At 38.3% G+C, this 26180-nt stretch overlaps 1 protein-coding gene across 3 annotated transcripts in view; it reads left to right on the forward strand.

Moving 5' to 3' along the window:
- The window catches only part of OLA1 (Obg like ATPase 1), a 165867-nt gene that overhangs the window by 86817 nt on the left and 52870 nt on the right, over positions 1 to 26180 (forward strand). For all 3 annotated transcript variants that reach the window (XM_060409762.1, XM_012133444.4, XM_060409763.1), the window contains exon 5: positions 10368 to 10543. In XM_060409762.1, coding sequence (XP_060265745.1) covers positions 10368 to 10543 — 176 coding nt within the window. The remainder of the gene's footprint in view (positions 1 to 10367; positions 10544 to 26180) is intronic.

Raw genomic sequence — 26180 nt, forward strand, 5'->3', positions numbered from 1 at the left:
CTCATGTAGTTATAAGAGTATCAGCTTCGATGATTGCTCTCAATTGATTGTTGTCAACTTCCAGTGGCCAGCCACTGTGCTCCTCTTCTTCAAGGCTCTCATCTCCTTTGCAAAACTTCTTGAACCACCACTGCATTGTATGTTTGTTAGCAGTTCCTGGGCCAGGTACATTGTTGATGTTACAAGTTTTCTCAACTGCTTTATGACTCATTTTTTTTTTAAAAAAAGCTCGAATTTGCTTTTTATCTAACACCATTTCTGTAGTTTAAAATAAGTATAAAATAAACTGCAAGTAATGTCATTAGCAAAAAACAAAGCAAGAGATGCACATTAAAATGATGTATAACATAACTTCATCTATTTAAGAATGTGTTCCATATCAAACTGCAAAGTTCCTCAGTGCAAAACTGCAGTTACTTTTTTACCAACCTGATAGACTCTTAAGGCCACTTAAATATTGATGGGGAAGTATTAGTGAAAATGGAGATGTTTCAAATATGGGAGAGAAAGAAGCATGATAGGTTGAGGTCTCAGGAAGTACAAAGAACAGTCTGTGGACAAACTTCCTTGGAAGAGGATAAGATCCAGAGCAGAGGTAATAGAAGGTAATGCTTTCCGTTTTGCTTCTAGAAAGAAAGAAAAATTGCGGAAAACCCCCAAGATGACTTACATTTTCTCTGTGAAGTCAGAAAGATTAGATCATTTCCTAGGTAGCAGGAGAGAAGAGGAAAGCATTGGAAATGCGAGAGAAGTCAAGATGGTTTGGAAAGGGTCGTTTGTTGGGAAAGGAAACATTGCAGGGTTGCTGGGTGAAAACTTTTTGTGATGGAATCCAATCTGAGCCTAGCTTATGGTTAAATTTCTCTTATAACACATCATTTAATAATGAGACTATACTATGGTTGGTATTATTTTCAGTCACCCATTTTATGTGTATATAAAGACATGTACAGATATAAAATAATTTCCATGGTAATAATGATTTTCTCCCTGTGGCTAGTCACTGCAAAACCAAAATTTTAAGTACAATTTGTTTAAAGTTTTTCTGCAAGTTAAGCTTGTTTGTTGTTTTTAAAAAGAATGACTTTTAAAAATGACTCGTTTTGTATGAGCAATGCATGTTCATTATAAAATAATACAGAAGAAATTAGTATTTCTGTACCAGTTGGGTGACCAGCATGCAGTTAGTCCAATTTTGTTTCAGTGTTTGTTTGTGCCAGCATACTTAGAATGTGAAATTTTGAAAGTGGCTGTAATTTCAAAGTGGGCCACCTTGCTGACTGGTAGGATCTCTTTCAAAGACTGAGAAATCTTATGGTATTTTACCTTGTGTATATAATCCACTTAGAGTATATACAGAGAGGAGTATTTTCAAAACCGAATGAACTGAACGATGCTCAGACTTAGCTTATTTTAGTACTCCTCAGTTGCAAGACGTAAGAGGATAGGTCCATGTTTACATCCTTTAGTCATGTTATTCTCATCTCTGATATACGGAAGTAATAGACTCTCGTGGAAAGGGATATAACTATCCAAGTGTTTCTTCAAGAATCACTCTTTGTCAGAAGCAATGATCAGCCTTCTCTGCTTGCTTTCTTTACCACTAAACAGCATCTGACGCAGTTGAATACTCCTTTCTTCTTGAAACATTTTCTTTCCCTTACTCCTATGAGAGCACACTCCTACTTTTTCTCAGACTTTGTCACCACTTTGTACTCTCTTTTGCCGGATCCTTTCCTATCAGACCTGAGTTTTTGAGTGGTCTCTCTATATGATGTTGTCCAGACCGATAACTTTAAACGCATCTGATAATTTCCAGTTTTATATCTCCTGTCATCACCTTCCATCCTGCATGTAGTCCATTCCGTAGTACGTGCCCAGTACAAACTTTCCCATCTTCTCTACAGCAACAGTTTCATCTCACATTACCATTTATCTGCACCACTGCAATTACCCCCTACCTTAATCTTTCTGCCCTCACTCTTCTCCTCTCCCTTAGAATCTGTTCCTCTTAGAGTAACCACAGTAGCTTATTTAGCTCATAAATCATATATCATCATGCTACTTTCCCTTTATTTAAAGCTCTAATCAATGGCTTCCCATTATAGCTAGAATAAAATTCAAACAGCCATGGTTACAAATGTTTGTGAACTGCTCTGCTTCTCCAATATCAATTTGATTTACCATCGTCTGCTGTGGTTCACCCACACTGACCTTCTTCCTACTTCTTAGAACTCTCTTCCTGTAGGTCTTCACATTACTCCCTCATTCTGGCCAGTCCAGTCTCAGCTCCAGTATCATCTCCTCAGAGAGGAGTCTTTGACTATCCTAGTTCAAGTATTGCCCAGCAGTGCTGCCCCCTCCCCTCCACACACACATGCTCTATCACATTGTCCTATTTTATATAGAATAGTACTAAAATGCAATGGAAACCCACCCCAGTACTCTTGCCTGGAAAATCCCATGGACGGAGGAGTCTGGTAGGCTGCAGTCCATGGGGTCGCAAAGAGTCAGACACGACTGAGTGACTTCACTTTCATTTTCACTTTCATGCATTGGAGAAGGAAATGGCAACCCACTCCAGTGTTCTTGCCTGGAAAATCCCAGGGACGGGGGAGCCTGGTGGGCTGCCGTCTGTGGGGTCGCGCAGAGTTGGATATGACTGAAGTGATACAGCGGCGGCAGCAGTACTAAAATAGTTTTAAAAAATCAGGTGACATCCCACCACTAAAATGACCACAGGTAATATTTTCAGACATTTCTTGATTTTACAAAAAAAGTGTGATCTCACATTTTTAATTTATTTAAATAGGAAGCTTTGTCACAGTTTCCTATTTAAACAATTTTAAATACGAAACTTTGTAATTTAAGTGGAAAATTGGTATTACTTGCCAAAACTGAAGATAATAAGAATAAATACAGTGAAAACTACATATTTACTGAATTTTCTAGCCTTTAGAAGTTCTGAGGTGAGGTGTGCTCTGTTGATAAAAGTCAAATTTACAAATGTTAAACATTAAAGATCAGCAACATCAAACTGACATTTTCTCCTTGGCATAATCAGGACTAAAAGAGAATTAAAAGCAAAATAACTTTCTGATCAAGCAATTTAATATGATATAGTATAATCTTTATGATGACTTCTTTACTGGTAAAATATTTCCCCAAAAGAGAATTGTGATAGTAATTGTAACATTTTTGATAATAATCATTTTAGTTAATGTGAAGTTGAAATAACTTTCACCATGGACTAGGGTAAAAAACATTCTGGTCAAAGTAAGAATTAGTGGGGGCAGGGAGCAGAAACCTGAAAACTACAAAGTTTATTTTGTCCTGTTTTCAGATGAATTGAGGACATGAAATGATATTTCTCAAAATTAAAGTTTGAATACATTACTATGAAATTTCTTCTGAAGTATTAATTCCTGTATCCTAAAAAAATAGCGTATGCCCCGGTTACTGAAAGAGTTCTATGTACTCTAAGTACTTTACATATATTATCTAGTCTAATCATACCCATCTTCTGAAAGGTAGAGATATCTTCATTTTAAAGATATGATACTGAGATCCTTAGAGGTTCAGTGATTTGTCTAGGATTTTATGACCACAGGCCCATTAAAGCCCTTGTTCTTAACCAGTAGATCTTGTACTAAATAAAGATATGAGAGATTACTATAATGTGAGTATATGGTGATGTCTGTTGACCCAGGAGCATGTCTTTGGAAAGTAATCTCTAATTTTTTGGTTTTAAGAATGGGAAGTTTCAACCCCAAACCTATCAGTTCAGTCACTCAGTTATGTCCAACTCTTTGCGACTCCATGAATCGCAGCACGCCAGGCCTCCCTGTCCATCACCAACTCCCGGAGTCCACCCAAACCCATGTCCATTGAGTCGGTGATGCCATCCAACCATCTCATCTTCTGTCGTCCCCGTCTACCCCTGCCCTTAATCTTTTCCAGCATCAGGGTCTTTTCCAATGAGTCAACTCTTTGCATCAGGTGGCCAAAGGATTGGCGTTTTCAGCTTTGACATCAGTCCTACCAGTGAACACCCAGGACTTATCTCCTTTAGTATGGACTGGTTGGATTTTCTTGTAGTCCAAGGGACTCTCAAGAGTCTTCTCCAACACTACAGTTCAAAAGCATCAATTCTTTGGCACTCAGCTTTCTTTAGAGTCCAACTCTCACATCCATACATGACTACTGGAAAAACCATAGCCTTGACTAGACAGACCTTTGTCGGCAAAGTAATGTCTCTGCTTTTGAATATGCTGTCTAGGTTGATCATAACTTTCCTTCCAAGGAGTAAGCATCAGCAGTGCTAAGGGGAAGGTGCATAGCAGTACAAGCTTACCTCAAGAAACAAGAGAAAAATTAAATAAATAACCTAACTCTACACCTAAAGCAACTAGAAAAAGAAGAAATGAAGAACCCTAGGGTTAGTAGAAGGAAAGAAATAATAAAAATTAGGGCAGAAATAAATGAAAAAAGAAAAACAAAACAAAGGAGACCATAGCAAAAATCACCAAAGCTAAAAGCTGATTCTTTGAGAAGATAAATCAAATAGATAAACATTAGCCAGACTCATCAAGAAAAAAAGGGAAAAGAATCAAAGCAACAGAATTAGAGATGAAAATGGAGAAATCACAACAGACAACACAGAAATACAAAGGATCATAAGAGACTACTATCAGCAACTATATGCCAATAAAATAGACAACTTGGGAGCAATGGACAAATTCTTAGAAAAGTATAACTTTTCAAAACTGAACCAGGAAAAAATAGAAAATCTTAACAGACCCATCACAAGCACAGAAAATGAAACTGTAATCAGAAATCTTCCAGCAAACAAAAGCCCAGGACCAGACGGCTTCACAGCTGAATTCTACCAAAAATTTAGAGAAAAGCTAACACCTATCCTACTGAAACGCTTCCAGAAAATTGCAGAGGAAGGTAAACTTTCAAACTCATTCTATGAGGCCACCATCACCCTAGTACCAAAACCAGGCAAAGATGCCACAAAAAAGAAAACTACAGGCCAGTATCACTGATGAACATAGACACAAAAATCCTTAACAAAATTCTAGCAAATAGAATCCAACAACATGTTGAAAAGATTATACATCATGACCAAGTGGGCTTTATCCCAGGGATGCAAGGATTCAGTATTCACAAATTAATCAGTGCGATACACCACATTAACAAATTGAAAGATAAAAGCCATATGACTATCTCAGTAGATGCAGAGAAAGACTTTGACAAAATTCAACATCCATTATGATAAAAACCCTCCAGAAAGCAGGCACAGAAGGAACATACCTCAACATAATAAAATCCAAATATGATAAACCCACAGCAAACATTATCCTCAATGGTGAAAAATTGAAAGCATTTCCCCTTAAATCAGAAACAAGACAAGGGTGCCCATTCTCACCACTACTATTCAACATGGTTTTGGAATTTTTAGCCACAGCAATCAGAGAAGAAAAAGAAATAAAAAGAGTCCAGATTGGAAAAGAAGTAAAATTCTCACTGTTTGCAGATGACATGATCCTCTACATAGGAAACCCTAAAGACTCCACCAGAAAATTACTAGAGCTAATCAATGAATACAGAAAAGTTTCAGGATATAAAATTAACACAGAAATCCCTTATATTCCTATACACTAACAAAGAGAAAACAGAAAAAGAAATTAAGGAAACAGTTCCATTTACCATTGCAACAAAAAGAATAAAATACTTAGAAATAAATTTACCTAAAGAAACAAAAGACCTATATATAGAAAACTATAAAACACTGATGAAAGAAATTAAAGATGACACAAATGGATGTAGAATATACCATGTTCATGGATCAGAAGAATCAATATAGTGAAAACAAGTGTACTACCCAAAGCAATCTATAGATTCAGTGCAATCCCTATCAAGCTACCAATGGTATTTTTCACAGAACTAGAACAAATCGTTTCATAATTTGTAATGAAATAAGAAAAATCTCAAATAGCCAAAGCAATCTTGAGAAAGAAGAATGGAACTGGAGGAATCAACCTGCCTGACTTTAGACTATATTACAAAGCTACAGTCAGCAAGACAGTATGGTACTGGCACAAAGACAGAAATATAGTTTGATGGAACAAAATAGCCCAGAGATAAATCCATGCACCTATGGACACCTTATATTTGACAAAGGAGGCAAGAATATACAATGGAGAAAAGACAATCTCTTTAACAAGTGGTGCTGGGAAAACTGGTCAACCACTTGTAAAAGAATGAAACTAGAACACTTTCTAACACCGTACACAAAAATAAAATGGATTAAAGATCTAAACATAAGACCAGGAACTATAAAACTCCTAGAGGAAACCATAGGCAAAACACTCTCCGACATAAACCACAGCAGGATCCTCTATGACCCACCTCCCAAAGTAAGGGAAATAAAAGCAAAAATAAACAAATGGGACCTAATTAAAAGCTTTTGCACAATGAAGGAAACTATAAGCAAGGTGAAAAGACAGCCTTCAGAGTGGGAGAAAATAATAGCAAACGAAACAACTGACAGAGAATTAATCTCAAAAATAAACAAGCAGCTCCTGCAGCTCAATTCCAGAAATATAAACGACCCAGTCAAAAAAGTGGTCCAAAGAACTAAACAGACATTTCTCCAAAGAAGACATATAGATGGCTAACAAACACATCTATAGATGTGTTGCAAAGTCACAGATAGTCAGATATGCAGATGACACCACCCTTATGGCAGAAAGTGAAGAGGAACTAAAAAGCCTCTTGATGAAAGTGAAAGAGGAGAGTGAAAAAGTTGGCTTAAAGCTCAACATTCAGAAAACGAACATCATGGCATCTGGTCCCATCACTTCAAGGGAAATAGATGGGGAAACAGTGGAAACAATGTCAGAATTTTTTTGAGGGGGGACTCCAAAATCACTACAGATGGTGATTGCAGCCATGAAATTAAAAGACGCTTACTCCTTGGGAGGAAAGTTATGACCAACCTAGATAGCATATTAAAAAGCAGAGATATTACTTTGCCAACAAAGGTCCATCTAGTCAAAGTTATGGCTTTTCCAGTGGTCATGTATGGATGTGAGAGTTGGACTGTGAAGAAAGCTGAGTGCAGAAGAATTGATGCTTTTGAACTGTGGTGTTGGAGAAGACTCTTGAGAGTCCCTTGGACTGCAAGGAGATCCAACCAGTCCATTCTAAAGGAGATCAGTCCTGGGTGTTCTTTGGAAGGAATGATGCTAAAGCTGAAACTCCAATACTTTGGCCACCTCATGCGAAGAATTGACTCATTGGAAAAAACTCTGATGCTGGGAGGGATCAGGGTCAGGAGGAGAAGGGGACGACAGAGGATGAGATGGCTGGATGGCATCACTGACTTGATGGACATGAGTCTGAGTGAACTCCAAGAGTTGGTGATGGACAGGGAGGCGTGTCATGCTGCGATTCATGGGGTCTCAAAGAGTTGGACATGACTGAGCGACTGAACTGAACTGAACTGAACAAACACATGAAAAGATGCTCAGCATCACTCATGATCAGAAAAATGCAAATCAAAACCACAATGAGGTACCATCTCACGCCAGTCAGAATGGCTGCTATCAAAAAGTCTACAAAGAGTAAATGCTGGAGAGGGAGTGAAGAAAAGGGAATGCTCTTACACTGTTGGTGGGAATGCCAACTAATACAGCTACCATGGAGAACAGTGTGAAGATTCCTTAAAAAATTGGAAATAGAACTGCCATACGACCCAGCAATCCCACTGCTGGGCATATACACTGAGGAAACCAGAATTGAAAGAGACATGTGTACCTCAGTGTTCATCACAGCATTGTTTACAATAGCCAGAACATGAAAGCAACCTAGATGTCCATTCGTGTAGCTGTGGTACATATGCACAATGGAATATTACTCAGCCGTTAAAAAGAATGCATTTGAATCAGTTCTAATGAGGTGGATGAAACTGGAGCCGATTATACAGAGTGAAGTAAGTCAGAAAGAAAAATACCAGTACAGTATACTAACACATATATATGGAATTTAGAAAGATAGTAATGATGACCCTATATGCAAGACATCAAAAGAGACACAGATGTAAAGAACAGACTTCTCTGGGAGAAGGCGAGGGTGGGATGATTTGAGAGAATAGCACTGAAACATGTATATCACCATATGTGAAATAAATCGCCAGTGCAGGTTTGATGCATGAGACAGGGTGCTCAGGGTTGGTGCACTGGGATGACCAAGAGGGATGGGATAGGGAGGGATATGGGAGGGGGGTTCTCATGTACACCCATGGCTGATTCATGTCAATGAGTGGCAAAAACCACTACAATATTGTAAAGTGATTAGCCTCCGATTAAAATAAATTAATTTTAAAAGGAAAAATAAATCGATCTGGCTGTCAAAAAAAAAAAAGAATGGGAAGTTGTCCAAATGGCCACCGAATTTTCTGTAAGCTTGTATTTTACAGCTCTTTTAGACCTAGTTGATCCCAGGGCTATTCAATTTTGAAAGCTAAATTTAATATTCCTTTCACTTAATTTTTTATCTTAATTTTTTGGCAATATTTTCAAAAATAAACTTGTTATTTGTATAATATGTTTCCACCTCATATATAAATAAATAAAATAGTGATACTGTGAAGCATGGGAACAACAATGCAGTTCAATTTCTATTGTCTCCTTGGTTAAAATTGAGTGCTGAAATGAATAGATTGGCGTTTAAAATCTGCTGATGCATTTACTTTAGGAACGTTGTTGAGGATATCACTATAATTACTCATTAGCCCCTACATCAAGATGGCTTTGTAAGAAATATTTCATTCTAAGTGTCATAAGTTTTTTATTTCTGTAACTGAACTGACCATGTTTCCTTTGTTGATCTGACTGCCAGATCTGATCTAACCTTTATTTTCAGTTTTCCTGTTTTATTGTGTTATTTGTATAAGTTGCCTCATGATGATAAGAAGTTAATATTGTGCCTCCAGGGAGACTTTTTTCATACTTTTTGGATATTCAGAAAATTTACCTAAACCGTTGTCTGGTGTGTTTATTAGTAGGATATAATGTACCTCCTCATTTTTGACTTAATTTTGTTCATATGAATCAGATACTGTATAACATTGTTTGCCAGTAATACTTAAGTATTAATTTAAATACTTATACTTAATTGTAATAATTTACTTTAAATTTATTATTACCAAATAATTCCACATTAAGATATGAGGAGATCAATTATTTCTAATTCTGGGAAATTATATTTAAAAACTTTGCAACCTGCAATGAGAATGTCTTGGTCTTCTAGTATGTAAGAATGAGCTATAGTCACTGTTTTTCTCTTATCAAACTCAATCTAACTGTCTTTCATGATTCCTGTGATACCTTCTATCTAAAATAACTGGTCCTTTATGTTTGAAAACATCTCATTTGGGGAATATAATCTAATTGGTAATTTTAATTAAATTAATTTGTTATAAATGTGTTTATTGTTCTGTGGGTATACCATTGCTTTCTGTTTATAATATTTCTTAGCATTTGTTCATTTTTGTGATACTGTTATCTGATAATTTGAGTAAATCCCAGCTGAATTATGTTGCCACATTATGTCTTCAAAAGGGCATAAAGTCAGTACACATGCTTCAGTAATATCTGGTTGTTTTACCCTTATGTTTCCAGTTGGCAATTTGAAATTATGGCTTCAACTGCACTTTAAATATGTGATAATAGCATGTGTTTCTAATAAGGGCCAGCACCATTTTGTTCAGATAGTGTGAATGGTTGTCACTCATATATGACAAATGCACCTTCATCTGCTTCTTTGATAGCCCCCTAAAAACCATACCCTCAAATCAGGCCGATGAAATTAGCTGCTGTGTAAATTGTGTGTCTGAGTGGTTCATTATCTAATCACCGTCAGAACCACAGTGATAAAGTAGATTGAAGCAGGGAAGAGGTCTGCCAGATGATTTCACACACACACCCCCCACCCAAATCCGGTTTCCCTTGGAAACCCTAATAGTGCAGTTTAGAACTTCAGACTCTCATGCCTGGAATACAGTATCTTTTAATGTACCAAACCTGAAAATACCGGTAGTTCTGGAGCATAATTTTCTTTCTATAAAAATCATAATTTTATTTATTTCAATCAGTTTTTGAAATGTTGAAGCTCTTGAATTATTATTTTACTGATAGTGCCCTAAGTAGTATGAAATCGGGGGAAAAAATACTCTTACTTGTAAGAATTGAGAATAATTTGAGTAAATTGTTAACCTTCTAGGAATCTTGAATCACTCTAATAATGACCTTCTGTGTTATTTGTTTACTGAATTGCTTTGCTTTAATTTATTTTAGGTGCTTTTGAAGATGATGATATCACACATGTTGAAGGAAGTGTAGATCCTGTTCGAGATATAGAAATAATACATGAAGAGCTTCAGCTTAAAGATGAGGAAATGATTGGGCCCATTATAGATAAACTAGAGAAAGTGGCTGTGAGAGGTGGAGATAAAAAACTAAAACCTGAATATGTAAGTAAAATTTATAGCTTCTTTAGATATTTGAGTTCATTTTCTTTGATTAATTTTTTAAAATAAAGCACATATAATGTCTAATATTGTTATGGAATTTTAGGATTCAAGAATCATTTCTCTTTTTTTTTAACTTTTACTAAAGCAGCGAATACTTTTAAAGAGAAAAATGTAACAAGAAAAAAGCATTTTCCCTATTATTTGTAATTCCCCATCATTATTTATAATTGGTATTTATAGTTCCCCATTGCCTTTTTTCTTTAATTTTTTAAAAATTTATTTTTTTAATTGAAGGACAATTGCTTTACAGAATTTTGTTGTGTTTTGTCAAACATCAGCATGCACCAGTCACAGGTGTACATATGTCTCCTCTCTCAGAATGATTCAAGGATCATTTCTGTTAAAACATTATTGAAAAACTTTGTTTTCTCTTGGCAACAAAGGATCATTGTGATAGACTGGCTAAGTATTCTTAGCAAGCCATATTTAGCACTAATATTGAGTATTTATATGGTTACTATTAGTAGCCTCAAGTTTTAATGTTGGAAAGTGAAGTCGCTCAGTCATGTCCGACTCTTTGTGACCCTGTGGACTGTAGCCTACCAGGCTCCTCTGTCCATGGGATTTTCCAGGCAAGAGTACTGGAGCCATTTCCTTCTCCAGGGGATCTTCCCAACCTAGGGATTGAACCCAGGTCTCCCTCATTGTAGGCAGACCCTTTACTGTCTGAGCTACCAGGGGAAACCTTTAATGTTGGAGATGTGGAATTTTCTGACGAAAACTTGCCGAATTTAACTAAATCACTGAATATGAGTTTTATGGATTTGAAGAAGTGATTTATATAAGGAGTTGGTCTTCCATAGCAATTGACTGAATGAATGCACTATTAAAGTAGACAAATAATTTTAACATTTTATGCAGTGAAAACACATGTCATTGTCTTTAATGTTCAAGTATGTTTTCTATCACATTGTGACCACTCTTTAATAATATTCTAATCAATGTTTCAAAATTGGTTTTGAAGCTTTTAGTTTAAATACAAAAAAAATTGTCTTTTACCATAAAAAAGCAGCTTAATTATATATTTCCTCATTTATTAACATTTTCCATAAACTGTTCTTGCTTTTTATGGCTTTTTCTTTCTTTTTAACTCTTCATGTGATTTTAATATGCCTGTTTTTTATTTTCTCATTTCTCTGATTATCTTTTCTTTTTGTTTTCTCATTTAAGTTTGGCAAACACAGTTGATTAGGGAACTCTAATAGGAAGAAATCAATTACAGAATCTAAACATAGGCACGCTACCAATAAATTATGGTTGAAAGTGCCTGGTCCTAAAGCAGAGAGACCTGTGTTGTGCTGCTCATTTCTTGATAGTTTGGAGCGAGTCCAAGTCATTTGACTTTTCTTGACATCATGGTTATTTCACTTTTTCCCTATGCAAATAGAGTGGAGAAAGGAAAGCAATTTGTCAGTGGAAATTATACAAGATTTAGGACAGAAAAGGAGATTTCACATATGGACAAAGATATTCCTTTCTGAAAAGGGGAAAAATCGTGAGAAAGATATTGGGATTGAAGGCAATTCCTTTGCCCCAAACAACATGGTTTTCTGATGAGGAAAAGCTGAGCAGTCATCCCTTAGTTAACTGATGCTTACTGACATTCTTACCTGTTTCAGAAGCATTAACTGTCTTAAAAATAAAATTTGTTTATCTTGCTTTTACTTATACATGGGGAAAAGAGACATCACATTCTTCTGAAATTCTTGGGCTACCATTTCCTGGTCTTTCTTCTTGAAGAAAATTAGAACATTAGAAAAATTAGAACATCTATTACTTCTTATTTCCAAACACTGAGATTATTTCATCATTTTCTTTCCTCTGATTTAACTGCTTCAGAATAAAGTATGTTTCTCAGCTTTCTTTCTGATTATCATTGTCCCTAAGGAAAATTTAAGTTAATTAAATTTCTCCCTGATGAGAGAAATTAAGTACTAATGAGTAAAACTTGTTGGATAGAATTGAGCATTGGAGGGCCACAAAGGATTTTAATAACTAGGTTTTTTTTTTCCCCCACTCCCTAGAGTCAATTTTTGCCTCTCTAGGAGTAATATTACCCCTAATGTGCATTTATGGGGGTTCCCTGGTGGCTTAGTGGTAAGGAACCCGCTGCAACAAGATCCTTAGAAATTCTAATGCATAATTATTTTCTGTAACCCAAGAAATATGGGAGCCAAGAGAGTACTAAATAAGATAAAAAGTCTCTTGTGACTTGGTCTTTAAGTCATGTCTGAGTCTTTTGCCACCCCCTGGACTGTAGCCCACAAGGCTCCTCTGTCCCTGGGATTTCTCAAGCAAGAATACTGGAGTGGATTGCCATTTCCTTCTCCAAAGGATCTTTTCAACCCAGGGATTGAACCTGAGTTTCATTCATTAGCAGGTGAGTTCTTTATCACTGAACCACCAAAGAAGCTCCAATAGTTTCCTAGGGCTGCCATAACAATTATCACAAACTAGATGGCTTAAAATGATAGAAATGTATTCTTCACAGTTCAAGAGGCTAGAAGTCTGAAATCAAGGTGCCAGCAGGGCCATGTTCCCTTGAAAGCCTCCACAGGAGAGTCCTTTCTTGCTTTTTCAGGTTTTGGTAGCCCCAAGCATTCCTTGGCATGTGGCAGTATAACTCCAGTCTCTACCTCCATCTTCAAGTGGCCACCTTTCCCTGTGTCTCCGTCCATGTTCCCCTCTTCATATAAGTGAAAGTGTTAGTCACTCAGTCATGTCTGATTCTTTGTGACCCCATGGACTATAGCCTGCCAGGCTTCTCTGTCCATGGGGTTTTCCAGGGAAGAGTACTGGAGTGGGTAGCCATACCCTTCTCCAGGGGACCTTCCCTACCCAGAGATTGAACCCAAGTTTCATGCATTGTAGGTGGATTCTTTATCTTACGAGCCACCAGGGAAGCTTCTTATAAGGATCCCAGTTATAATCGGTTTAAGAGCCTACCCTACACCAGATAGGCATCTTTACCTAATTCCCATAACGCTACACTCTGAGGGATGCAGATTTCAACCTATCTTTTGAGGACACATTAAAACCTTAACTTTAACACCAGAGACATCAAGATCAAGACTGATTTTAAAGTATATATACATTCTAAAATAAATAAATAAATAAAGTGTAGATACATTCTACTGGGCTTCCCTGGTAGCTCAACTGGTAAAGATTCCACCTGCAATGCAGGAGAACCCAGTTTGATTCCTGGGTCAGAAAGAAGGGATAGGTTACCTACTTACTCCAGTATTTCTTGGTCCCTGGTGGCTCAGATGGTAAAGAATCCAGCTGCATTGTGGGAGACCTGGGTTCAATCCCTGGGTTGGGAAGATCCCCTAGAGGAAGGCGTGGCAACCACTCCAGTGTTCTTGCCTGGAAAATTCCATGGACAGGGGAGCCTGGTGGGCTACATACAGTCCATGGGGTCACAGAGTCGAACATGACTGAGCAGCTAAGCATAGCGCAGCACATACATTCTATTTGGAAAGACAAAATTTGGAAATGAAGGTAGAAAGCTTTAAGGATCGTTTTATTTTGTATTGACTAATTATTTGGAAATCATCATACTTAAAAGATATTTATAAAACTAACAGTTATCTGATTAAACCACTAAATAAGGCAACCAGGAATTGTAAATAATAGATCTGTTTTTCTTGTCAGTCTCTCTGAATTAAATAATTAATGTCCCCCAAACATATAGCTATTAGCAGATTTCTTATTATTCTTAGGGCAGTTTTTAAAGTTAATTTTTACCTAACTTAAAAAACATTAAATAGGATAGATTAGAGATCTCTTCAAGAAAATTAGAGATACCAAAGGAACATTTCATGCAAAGATGGGCATAGTAAAGGACAGAAACGGTAAGGACCTGACAGAAGCAGAAGAGATTAAGAAGAGGTGGCAAGAATACACAGAAGAACTGTACAAAAAAGGTCTTAATGACCCAGATAACCACGATGGTGTGGTCACAAACCTAGAGGCAGACATCCTGGAGTGTGAAGTCAAGTGGGCCTTAGGAAGCATTACTACAAACAAAGCTAGTCGAGGTTATAGAATTCCAGCTAAGCTGTTAAAAATCCTAAAAGACTATGCTGTTAAAGTGTTGTACTCAATATGCCAGCAAATTTGGTAAACTCAGCAGTGGCCACAGGACTGGAAAACTTCAGTTTTCATTCCAGCCGCAAAGAAAGGCAATGCCAAAGAATGTTGAAACTGCTGCACAGTTGCGCTCAATTCACATGCTACAAGGTAATGCTCAAAATCCTTCAAGCTAGGCTTCAGCAGTATATGAACCGAGAACTTCCAGATGTATAAACTGGATTTAGAAAAGGCAGAGAAGCCAGAGATCAAATTGCCAGCATATGTTGGATCATCGAAAAGGCAAGAGAATTCCAGAAAAACATCTACTTCTGCTTCATTGACTATGCTAAAGCCTTTGACTATGTGGCTCACAGCATACTGTGGAAAATTCTTACAGAAATGGAAATACCAGACCACCTTACTGCCTCCTGAGAAACCTGTATGCAGGCCAAGAAGCAACAGTTAGAACTGGACACGGAACAACAGACCAGCTCAAAATTGGGAAAGCAGTACGTCAAGGCTATATGTTATTATCCTGTTTATTTAACTTCTGTGCAGAGTAGATCAAGTGAAATGTCAGGCTGGATCAAGCACAAGCTAGAATCAAGATTGCCAGGAGAAATATTAATAACCTCAGATACACAGATGACACTATCCTTATGGCAGAAAGCAAAGAGGAAAGAGCCTCTTGATGAAAGAGAAAGAGGAGAGTGAAAAAACTAGCTTAAAATGCAAGTAAGAAAACTAACATCATGGCATCCAGTCCCATCACTTCATGGCAAATAGATGGGAAAGAATAGAAACAGGGACAAAGTTTATTTTCCTGGGCTCCAAAATCACTGCAGACAGTGACTGCAGCTATGAAATTAAAATACACACTTAACTTCTTGGGAGAAAACCTATAACGAACCTTTGCAGCATATTAAAAAGCAGAGGCATTACTTTGCCAACAAAGTCGGATTGTCAAAGCTATGGTTTCTCCAGTAGCCATTGTACAGATACAAGAGTCAGACCATAAAGAAGGCTGCACAATGAAGAATTAATGCTTTTGAACTGTGGTGTTGGAAAAGACTCTTGAGGGTCCCTTGGACAGCAAGGGGATCAGACCAGTCAGTCCTAGAGGAAATCAACCCTGAATTTTCTTTCTAAGGACTAATGCTGAAGCTCCAATGCTTTGACTACCTGATGCGAAGAGCCGACTCACTGAAATAGACTGTGGTGCTAGGAAAGACTGAAGGCAAAAGGAGAAGAGGGTGGCAGAGGATAAGATGGTTAGATAGCATCACCAATTCAGCAGACATGAATTTGAGCAAGCTTGAGACCTTGGAGGGCAGAGGAAGCTGGCATACTGCAGTCCATAGGGTCACAAAGAGTCAGACACGACTTAGCAACTGAACAACAACAATCTTTGACTCCTCTCTCTGATACACCGTTTATATCCATCCTGTTGATTTTATCTCTTGAATATTTCCTGTGTCTCTTCCTTCTTATTTTAAAAACTTTTTTAGTTCAGGCCTCGTTTTTGCTTTGGAGAAGGAAATGGCAACCCACTCCAGTGTTCTTGCCTGGAGAATCCCAGGGACAGGGGAGCCTGGTAGGCTGCTGTCTATGGGGTTGCACAGAGTTGAACACGACTGAAGTGACTTAGCAGCAGCAGCATGCTTAAACTGATTTCTTTACCTCCAGTTTTGCTCTTGTTCCCCACAATTAGAAACCGCAGTTCTCACTGTTACTCTGCTGATTAAGATACCTCACCATCTTCCTGCAAAATATTTCCAGCATGAGGTCCATGGCTTTTGAGTTTTCTTTGTGATCTGACCTTGCCTGACTTATCCTTTCTCAGCTCTTACAACAGTGAAATAAAGGTTTTCGTTTTAAATATTTGAGCTCATTTACTACAGTTCTACAACTAAATGTCAAAAAAACTAGGATCATGGCATCTGGATTAATTACCGCATGGCAAATAGAAGGGGGAAAGGCAGAAGTAGTGACAGATTCCCTCTTCTTGGGCTCCAAAATCACTTTAGATGGTGACTGAAGCCGTGGAATCAGAGGACAGTTGCTTCTTGGCAGGAAAGCGATAGCAAACCTAGGCAGTATGTTGAAAAGCAGAGACATTACTCTGCTGATAAAGTCCATATAGTCAGGGCTATGGTCTTCCTAGTGGTCATGTACGGTTGTGAGAGCTGGACTATAAAGAAGGCAGAATGCCCCCAAATTGATGCCTTTGAACACTGATGCTGGAGAAGAATCCTGAAAGTCCCTTGGACAGCAGGGAGATCAAATCAGTCAATCTTAAGGGAGATCAACCCTAAATATTCACTGGAAGGATTGATGCTGAAGCTGAAGATCCAGTATTTTGGTCATCTGATGCGAACAGACAACTCATTGGAAAAGTCCCTGATGCTAGGGAAGAGTGAGGGCAGAGGGAGAAGAGGGCGTCAGAGGATGAAATGGTTGGACAGCATCACCGATGCAATGAACATGAACCTGAGCAAACTCCAGGAGTTGGTGATGGACAAGGAAGCCTGGCGTGCTGCTGTCCATGGGGTCGCAAAGAGTTGAACACAACTGAGCAACTGAACAACAACTACAGCTCTTCCCTTTTGCTGTTCATTCAACTCCATTTCCTAGTCACCCTTTAGACATAGCCTGAAACAGAAGTTTCTTACTTTAAAAAAAAAAAAATTTTATTGTGGTAAACTACACATGGAATAAAATTTAACCACTTCACTCATTTTAAGCGTACAATTTAGTGGCATTAAGTACATTCGCAATGTTGTATGACTGTCACCACTGTCCATTTCCATAATTTTTCATCATCCCAAATTGAAACTCTGTGTCCCTTAAATAATAACATGCCATTTCCCCCTCCTCCCAGCCCCTCGTAACCTCTGTTCTACTTCCTTTCTCTGTGAATTTGCCTGTTCCTGGTACCTCATGTAAGTGAAACTGTACGATTTTTGTCCTTTTGTGTCTGGCTTATAGTTCCTCAGTGGTCACTTATTTATTTGAAGACAGCAGTTGGGAAGTGCAAATCTGTTTAAGACTAGCAGGATAACACAAAGAATGTCATGTGTTTGGGTCAAGGCACACAAGGATTAAACTCATATGAGACCAAATGAATACTTTAGAATCATGAGTTTATATACGCTGAGGGAATGAACTCATATAGGAACTGATGCTATGGTGCACATACTAGCGGCACACTTTCCTGAGTGAATTTCTGTCTGTCCTCTTTCTCCTTGCTGTTGCTAGTGGAACACAGATGGAGAGAATTAAAAACAGGACATATCACTATCTCCATAAACTCATAATTACCAACCTCAAGTGGGTTGTCATCGATACCTAGCTTTCCTAGTTGCTCTCCTACTTCTCTAGCAACTTCTCAGTTTCTTTTAAAAAGACCCAAATCTATAATCATGATGGAACATACTTCTTTTAGTAACTGATATAACAAGCAGACAAAATTTTAGTAAGAATATAGAAGATTTAAACAGTGTGATTAAGGAGTTTGACCCAATTGACGTATAGAAGACTGCACCTGGCAACTACCAGTGTACCCTCTTGTCAGATACCAATGAAATGTTTGCCAAAATTGTTCTTACTATTAGCCATATAGCAAATGAACAAATGTCAGATGATTGAAATCATAAAGAATATATTATCTGGTCATTATGGAATTAAAAGTAGCAGTCAGTAATGAAAAGATTGCTGGAAAATTTCTAAATGTTTGGAAGTTAAACAGTACACTTCTTTTCAAAAAATAATTGTATTAATTTATTTATTTTGGTGGTGATGGGTCTTTTTTGTTGCATGAGCTTTCCTCTGGTCGTGGCGAAGGGCAGCTGCTCTAACTGCAGAGCACAGCACTCATTGCAGTGGCTTCGCTTATTGCAGACCACAGGCTCTGAGATGCTTGGGCTTCAGTAGCTGCAGCTCGTGTACTCTAGAGCACAGGCTTCATGGTTGTGGCACACAGGCTTCATTGCTCCGCGGCATGTGGGATTCTCCAAGACCAGGGACCAAACGCTTGTCTCTTGCATTGGCAACAGGTGGATTCTTTACCACTGAGCTACCAGGGAGGCCTTAAACAGCGCACTTCTAAAAGATTACGTTTTAAGGGAAAACTCTTAATGGAAATGTTTCAACCCTATGATAATGAAAATAACAATATTTCAAAATTTGTTGTATTCTTTTCTGATATATACAATCAGATTTTATAAATGTATAGTCTCAAATGTATACATCTAAAATAAGAAAGAGTAACATCAGTATTCTCAAAGTATCCATCTGAAGGAGTTAGAAAAGAACTCAGAAAGTAGATGACAGAAACAGTAAAGATGAGAGCAGACATTAATAATGTAGAAAAGAAACATGAAATAAAGAGGCTTAAAAAGGTCAAGTTGCTTCTTTGAAAACACTAATAAAATTGATAAATTCTTAGCAAGACTGGTGAAAGAGTGAAAAAGGAAACACAAAACCAGTACTAGAAATGAAAGAGAAGTATTACTATAGATCCAACAGACATTAAAATGCTAATAAGATATTATAAGCAACTTATGACAGTTATTTGAAAAATATGTGAAATGAACACGCATTTTTAAAGACTACTTAACAAAGTTAATGTAAAGAGAAATAAAAATCTTATTAGTCCTGTATCTATTGAAGAAATTGAACTCATAATTTAAAACCCTACTGAAGGAAAACTCTGGCCCAGGTGACTTCTCTATACAATGAAGTCTCACACACATTCTTCCAGCTAATAGTAAAAGAGAGAAAACTAACTGGCTTTACGAGGTCAGAAGAATCCTGACACCCAGACCATACAATATAAGAAAGAGAAGTTAAAGACAAATCTCTTTCATGAACATAAATGCACAATCTTAAATAAAAATATTAACAGACTGAATCTAGTAATAGATATTAACAATAATTATGACTAAAATCCTAGGAATGCAAAGCAGGTTGATATTAAAGATTAAAGTAACAGAATAAAGGAGAAAAATCATGATTGTCTTTAAACATTGAAAAAAGGATTTGATAATATTTGACTGCTCAGGGTTAAAAAAAAAATAAATAAAAGACCTCTAGAGGGTAATCTCCTTAACCTGAGAAAGGGTATCTACAAAGAAGGAACATATATAACCAGTTATACTTAATGGTGAAATACTGAAAGCTTTCCCCCTCGTATTGGGAGCAAAACCAGTCATGCTTACTATCACTGCTTCTATTCAGTCTCGTATTAGATAAAAGTGATTATTATTCACAGACAGCATGCCATGTGTTTAGAGAACATGACAGAATTTGGGATATAAACCATTGGAATTAGTATATGAAGTCATCTGGATTGTTGAATATAAGGTCAATATAAAAAATGACTTATATTTCATAATACAGAACTTGAAATGTTTTTAAAAAGATAGATGGAGAAGGCAGTGGCACCCCACTCCAGTTCTCTTGCCTGGAAAATCCCATGGGCGGAGGAGCCTGGTGGGCTGCAGTCCATGGGGTCGCTAACAGTCGGACACAACTGAGCCACTTCACTTTCACTTTTCACTTTGATGCATTGGAGAAGGAAATGGCAACCCACTCCAGTGTCCTTGCCTGGAGAATCCCAGGGACAGGGGAGCCTGGTGGGCTGCCGTCTGTGGGGTCGCGCAGAATCAGACACGACTGAAGCAACTTAGCAGCAGCAGCAAGCAGCAGTTGTAGTGACATTTTAAAAATTCAGATCAGTTCAATTCAGTTGCTCAGTCGTGTCCGACTCTTTGAGATCCCATGGACTGCAGCACGCAAGGCTTCCCTGTCCATCACCAACTCCTGGAGCTTGCTCAGACTCATGTCCATCAAGTTGGTGATGCCATCCAACCATCTCATCCTCTGTCGTCCCCTTCTCCTCCTGCCTTCAGTCTTTCCCAGCATTAGTGTCTTTTCCAGTGAGTCAGTTCTTTGCATCAGGTGGCCAAAGTATTGGAGCTTCAGCCTCAGCATCAGTCCTTCCAACAAATATTCAGGACTGATCTCCTTTAGGATTGATGATCTTGAAGTTCAAGGGACTCTCAAGAGACTTCTCCATCTCATGGAAGTTATACTAAAGTTTCTACACAAAAACAATAAAGCCTTTATTTAGAGAAATGAATGAATGAATGAATGGAAGGTTATACCAGTTTTGTTTTGATTGAAATAACTTGATATTTTAAAGATGTCATATCTGTCTAAAATTGATCCGTAGATTCAACAGATCCCAGTCAAAGTCATATCATGTTGTTTTAGAAATTGACAACTAAATTTTACATGGAAATGCAAAGGTCCCCAAATAAGCAAAACAGTTTCAAAGAACAAAGATGGAGGACTTCGTGCACATCAACCTTATATCAAGACTAGTACAAATCTCCAGTGATTAAGACAGGCACCAATAGACAAATTGACCAATGGAAGAGAATGGGTATACAGACACAAATATACTTCAATTTGTTGTAGAGATGGCACTGCAGAGTAATGGAGAAATACTTTTCCTAAGAAGTGGTGTTGGGGCCCCTGCCTGGTGGATCAGTGGTAAAGAATATTGCTGCCAGTGCATGATACCCACGTCCAGTGCCTGGTCCTGGAGAATCCCGCATGCTGTGGAACAACTAAGCCTTTGTGCCACAACTATTGAACCTGTGCTCTAGAGCCCACAAGCTACAACTGCTGAAGCCCAGACGCCCTACAGCCTGTCCTCCACAACAAGAGAAGCGCACACACTCCAGTTAGAGACTAGCCCCGCTCTCTGCAACGAGGGAGAGAGCTGTGCAACAACCAAGACCCTGCATAGCCAAAAATAAAAAGATCTAAAAGAAAAAGGAAAAAGGAATGGTGCTGGGACAGTTGGAAATCTTTGTGGGAGAGAAAATAAGTTCTCACCCACCTCACACTACACTCAAAAGGCAAAGTTTACAGAGTAAAACTTATAGAAATTTATAGAATAAAGCATCTACAATATTGATATAACATAGAATATTTTATGACCATGGAATAAACAAATATTTTTTTAAACCAGAAACAAAAAGCAGTAATCATAAAGGAAAAGATTTTTAAAGTGGGCTACATTAAAATTAGGACTTTTACTAAACAGAATTTGAAAAGGTAAGCTTGCCGATACAGGAAATACAAGAGACTCGGGTTAGATCCATGGGTCAGGAAGATATCCTGGAATAGGAAATGGCAACCCACTCCACTATTCTTGCCTGGAAAATTCCATGGATGGAGGAGCCTAGGGGGCTACAGTCCATGGGTTCTCAAAGAGTTGGACACGATTGAGTGACTAAGAGCACACGCACACAGAGTAAAAGAACATATTTGTGGTATTTAGTAAAGAACATGTCTACAGAGTATGCAAAGAGCTGTAAATAAGAAAAAGGCAGCACAATAGAAAAATAGGTAAAAGACTTGAAGAAGTACTTCATAAAGGAGAAGTCCCCCATTAATCATTCGGGAAATACAAATTCAGACTGCAGTGAGATAGTATACAAATACCATAAATTGGCTTCCCTGGTGGCTCAGATGGTAAAGAATGTCTACAATGCAGGGGACCCAGGTTCGATCCCTGGGCTAGGAAGATCCCCTGGAGGAGGGCATGGCAACCCACTCCAGTACTCTTGCCTGGAGAATCCCTTGGACAGAGGAGCCTGGTGAGCCACAGTCCATAGAGTCCATGGGGTTGCAGAGTCAGACACAACTGAGTGACTAACACGTTCACACTTTTACCATAAGAAAACGGACAGTGTGAGGGAATGAGAAGCAAATGAAATTCTCAGACAGTGTTGATGTGAGTGTAAAGTACATCTGTTTCTGAAAACTGATTAGCAATGTATACTAAGTTAGAGTAAACCTGTGACCTAAAACTGTCTTAGGTATATTCTCAAGAGAAATGCATGCATAAATTTACTAAAATACATGTACAAAGAATGTTTATAGCAGCTTTATTGTAAGAGGTTTAACGTATAAACAACCTAAGTGTCTATCAATAGTATAGATAAATTGAGGTTATAGTCCTATGATGGAATATTATGTGGCAAAGAAAAAACACACCACAGCTTATTTAACAGTGTGGATGAATGTCACAAACAATATTGAAGGAAAGCAGCTGGACCCAAACAATACTTACTGTATGATTTTATTTTCATAAATTTTAATAATGAGCCAGCTTGTGGTGCAAAAAAGCCAGGAAGTGATTATCTCTGGAGAAGAGTGTAACATGTGACTACATTGCTAATAATATTCTGTGTGTTGATCAGGTGGTAGTTACATGCATCTGTTTATTCTGTGATACTTCATCAAGCTGTACACTTATGTATGTTACACTGAGTTTCTGTTACACTTCAGTATAACCCCTGTTCAAGTTTGGCCTCCAAGCCACTGATTATATTCTGCCATATAAGGTGAATCTTCAACTTGGATTTTTATTTTCTTGCTTTGATTTTGGCTTCCTTAAAAATCTATCTTAGTTCATCAGCACTCTTGACATCTTTTCCATTTTTTCTAACCTCACACTATTCTCTCTTTATGGCCTCATGCTTCTATTTCATAGATGCTGTATCTTTTTGCCTTCTGCCAAGTATGCAAAATGATTCATTAAGAGGGTATTGTGGGTATGTGATTGTTTTCCTCTTCCTTTATGACTCTCCTTATTCAGTAGCCTTTTCATTAAAATCAGATTTGTGGGCTTTTCCTGTTCCCTTTGTCCTTCCTTGAACATGGTAAAATCCATTCCTACTAATTTATGGGAGTCATAGGAGTAGTTGCCGTCTTTGTGAAAAGTGAAAGTGTTAGTCATTCAGTCATGTCCAGCTTTTCGCGACCCCATGTACTGCAGCCTGCCAGGCTCCTCTGTCCATGGAATTCTCCAGGCAAGAATACTGGAGTGGGTAGCCATTCCTTTCTCCGGAGGATCTCCCCAGCCCAGGGATTGAGCTCAGGTTTCCTGCATTGTAGGCAGATCTGAGCCACCAGGGAAGCCCTGTTGTCTTTCTAGTAATGGTCAAATCTTCTGCTGAGATCTATACCTCAAAAATGAATTGGTTTCCATCCAGGTTGCCACTTTATAGTCAACAGGGTTCAGGAATATAGTCAATAGGGTTCAGGGACATTGCTGTTTTAAGTTTACACTATTTGCTTAAGTGAATCACATAACTGAAAACAAACATCTGCCAACGTACATTGCAGCAGGTTATTGCTAGAGTTAATCTATCATTTTAATTCTTGGAGGACATTCCCCACCCCTTAGCAGCATTCATCTAGTAGAGCAACAAATGCTCAATATTCTGATTCAGTTCAGTCGCTCAGTCATGTCCGACTCTTTGCGACCCCATGGACTGCAACACACCAGAAATCCCTGTCCACCCAAACCCATGTCCGTCAAGTTGATGATGCCATCCAACCATCTCATCCTCTGTCGTCCCCTTCTCCTCCTGCCCTCAATCTTTCCCAGCATCAGGGTCTTTTCCAATGAGTCAGCTCTTCTCATCAGGTGGCCAAAGTATTGGAGTTTCATCTTCAACATCAGTCCTTCCAATGAACACCCAGGACTGATCTCCTTTAGGATGGACTGATTGGATCTCCTTGCAGTCCAAGGGACTCTCAAGAGTCTTCTTTGGCAGTCAGCTTTCTTTAGAGTCCAACTCTCACAGCCATACATGACTACTGGAAAAAGCATAGCCTTGACTAGATGGACCTTTGTTGGCAAAGTAACGTTTCTGCTTTTGAATATGCCGTCTAGGTTGGTCATAACCTTCCTTCCAAGGAGTAAGCGTCTTTTAATTTCATGGCTACAGTCACCATCTGCAGAGATTTTGGAGCCCACAAAAATAAAGTCTGACACTCTTTCCACTGTTTCACCATCTGTTTGCCTTGAAGTGATGGGACCAGATGCCATGATCTTAGTTTTCTGGATGTTGAGCTTTAAGCCAACCTTTTCACTCTCCTCTTTCACTTTCATCAAGAAGCTCTTTAGTTCTTCTTCACTTTCTGCCATAAGGGTGGTGTCATCTGCATATCTGAGGTTATTGATATTTCTCCTGGCAATCTTGATTCCAGCTTGTGCTTCCTCCAGCCCAGCATTTCTCATGCTGTACTCTGCATAGAAGTTAAATCATCAGGGTGACAATATACAGCCTTGATGTACTCCTTTTCCTATTTGGAACCAGTCTGTTCCACGTTCAGTTCTAACTGTTCTTCCTGACAGTTTCTCAAGAGGCAGGTCAGGTGGTCTGGTATTCCCATCTCCTTCAGAATTTTCCACAGTTTTTTGTGATCCACACAGTCAAAGGCTTTGGCATAGTCAATAAAGCAGAAATAGATATTTTTCTGGAACTCTCTTGCTTTTTCCATGATCCAGCGGATGTTGGCAATTTGATCTCTGGTTCCTCTGCCTTTTCTAAAACCAGCTTGAACATTGGGAAGTTCATGGTTCACCTATTGCTGAAGCCTGACTTGGAGAATTTTGAGTATTACTTTACTAGCGTGTGAGATGAGTGCAGTTGTGTGGTAGTTTGAGCATTCTTTGGCATTGCCTTTCTTTGGGATTGGAATGAAAACTGACCTTTTCCAGTCTTGTGGCCACTGCTGAATTTTCGAAATTTGCTGGCATATTGAGTGCAGCACTTTCACAGCATCATCTTTCAGGATTTGAAATAGCTCAACTGGAATTCCATCACCTCCACTAGCTTTGTTTGTAATGATGCTTCCCAAGGCCCACTCGACTTCACATTCCAGGATGTCTGGCTCTAGGTGAGTGTGAGTGATCACACCATCGTGATTATCTTGGTCATGAAGATCTTTTTTGTACAGTTCTTCTGTGTATTCTTGCCACCTCTTCTTCATATCTTCTGCTTCTGTTAGGTCCATACCATTTCTGTCCTTTATTGAGCCCATCTTTGCATGACATGTTCCCTTGGTATCTCTAATTTTCTTGAAGAGATCTCTAGTCTTTCCCATTCTATTGTTTTCCTCTATTTCTTTGCATTGATCACTGAGGAAGGTTTTCTTATCTCCTTGCTGTTCTTTGGAAATCTGCATTCAAATAGTTTTATCTTTCCTTTTCTCCTTTGCTTTTCACTTCTCTTCTTTTCACAACTATTTGTAAGGCCTCCTCAGACAACCATTTTGCTTTTTTGCATTTCTTTTTCATGGGGATGGTCTTGATCCCTGTCTCCTGTACAATGTCTTGAACCTCCGTCCTTAGTTCATCAGGCACTCTGTCTATCAGATCTAGTCCCTTAAATCTATTTCTCACTTCCACTATATAGTCATAAGGGGTTTGATTTAGATCATACCTGAATGGTCTAGTGGTTTCCCCCACTTTGTTTAATTTAAGTGTGAATTTGGCAATAAGGAATTTGTGATCTGAGCCACAGTCAGCTCCCCATCTTGTTTTTGCTGATTGTATAGAGCTTCTCCATCTTTGGCTGCAGAGAATATAATCAATCTGATTTCGATGTTGACCATCTGGTGATGTCCATGT

This window comes from Ovis aries, chromosome 2 (assembly GCF_016772045.2).
Source record: "Ovis aries strain OAR_USU_Benz2616 breed Rambouillet chromosome 2, ARS-UI_Ramb_v3.0, whole genome shotgun sequence".
NCBI lineage: Eukaryota > Metazoa > Chordata > Mammalia > Artiodactyla > Bovidae > Ovis > Ovis aries.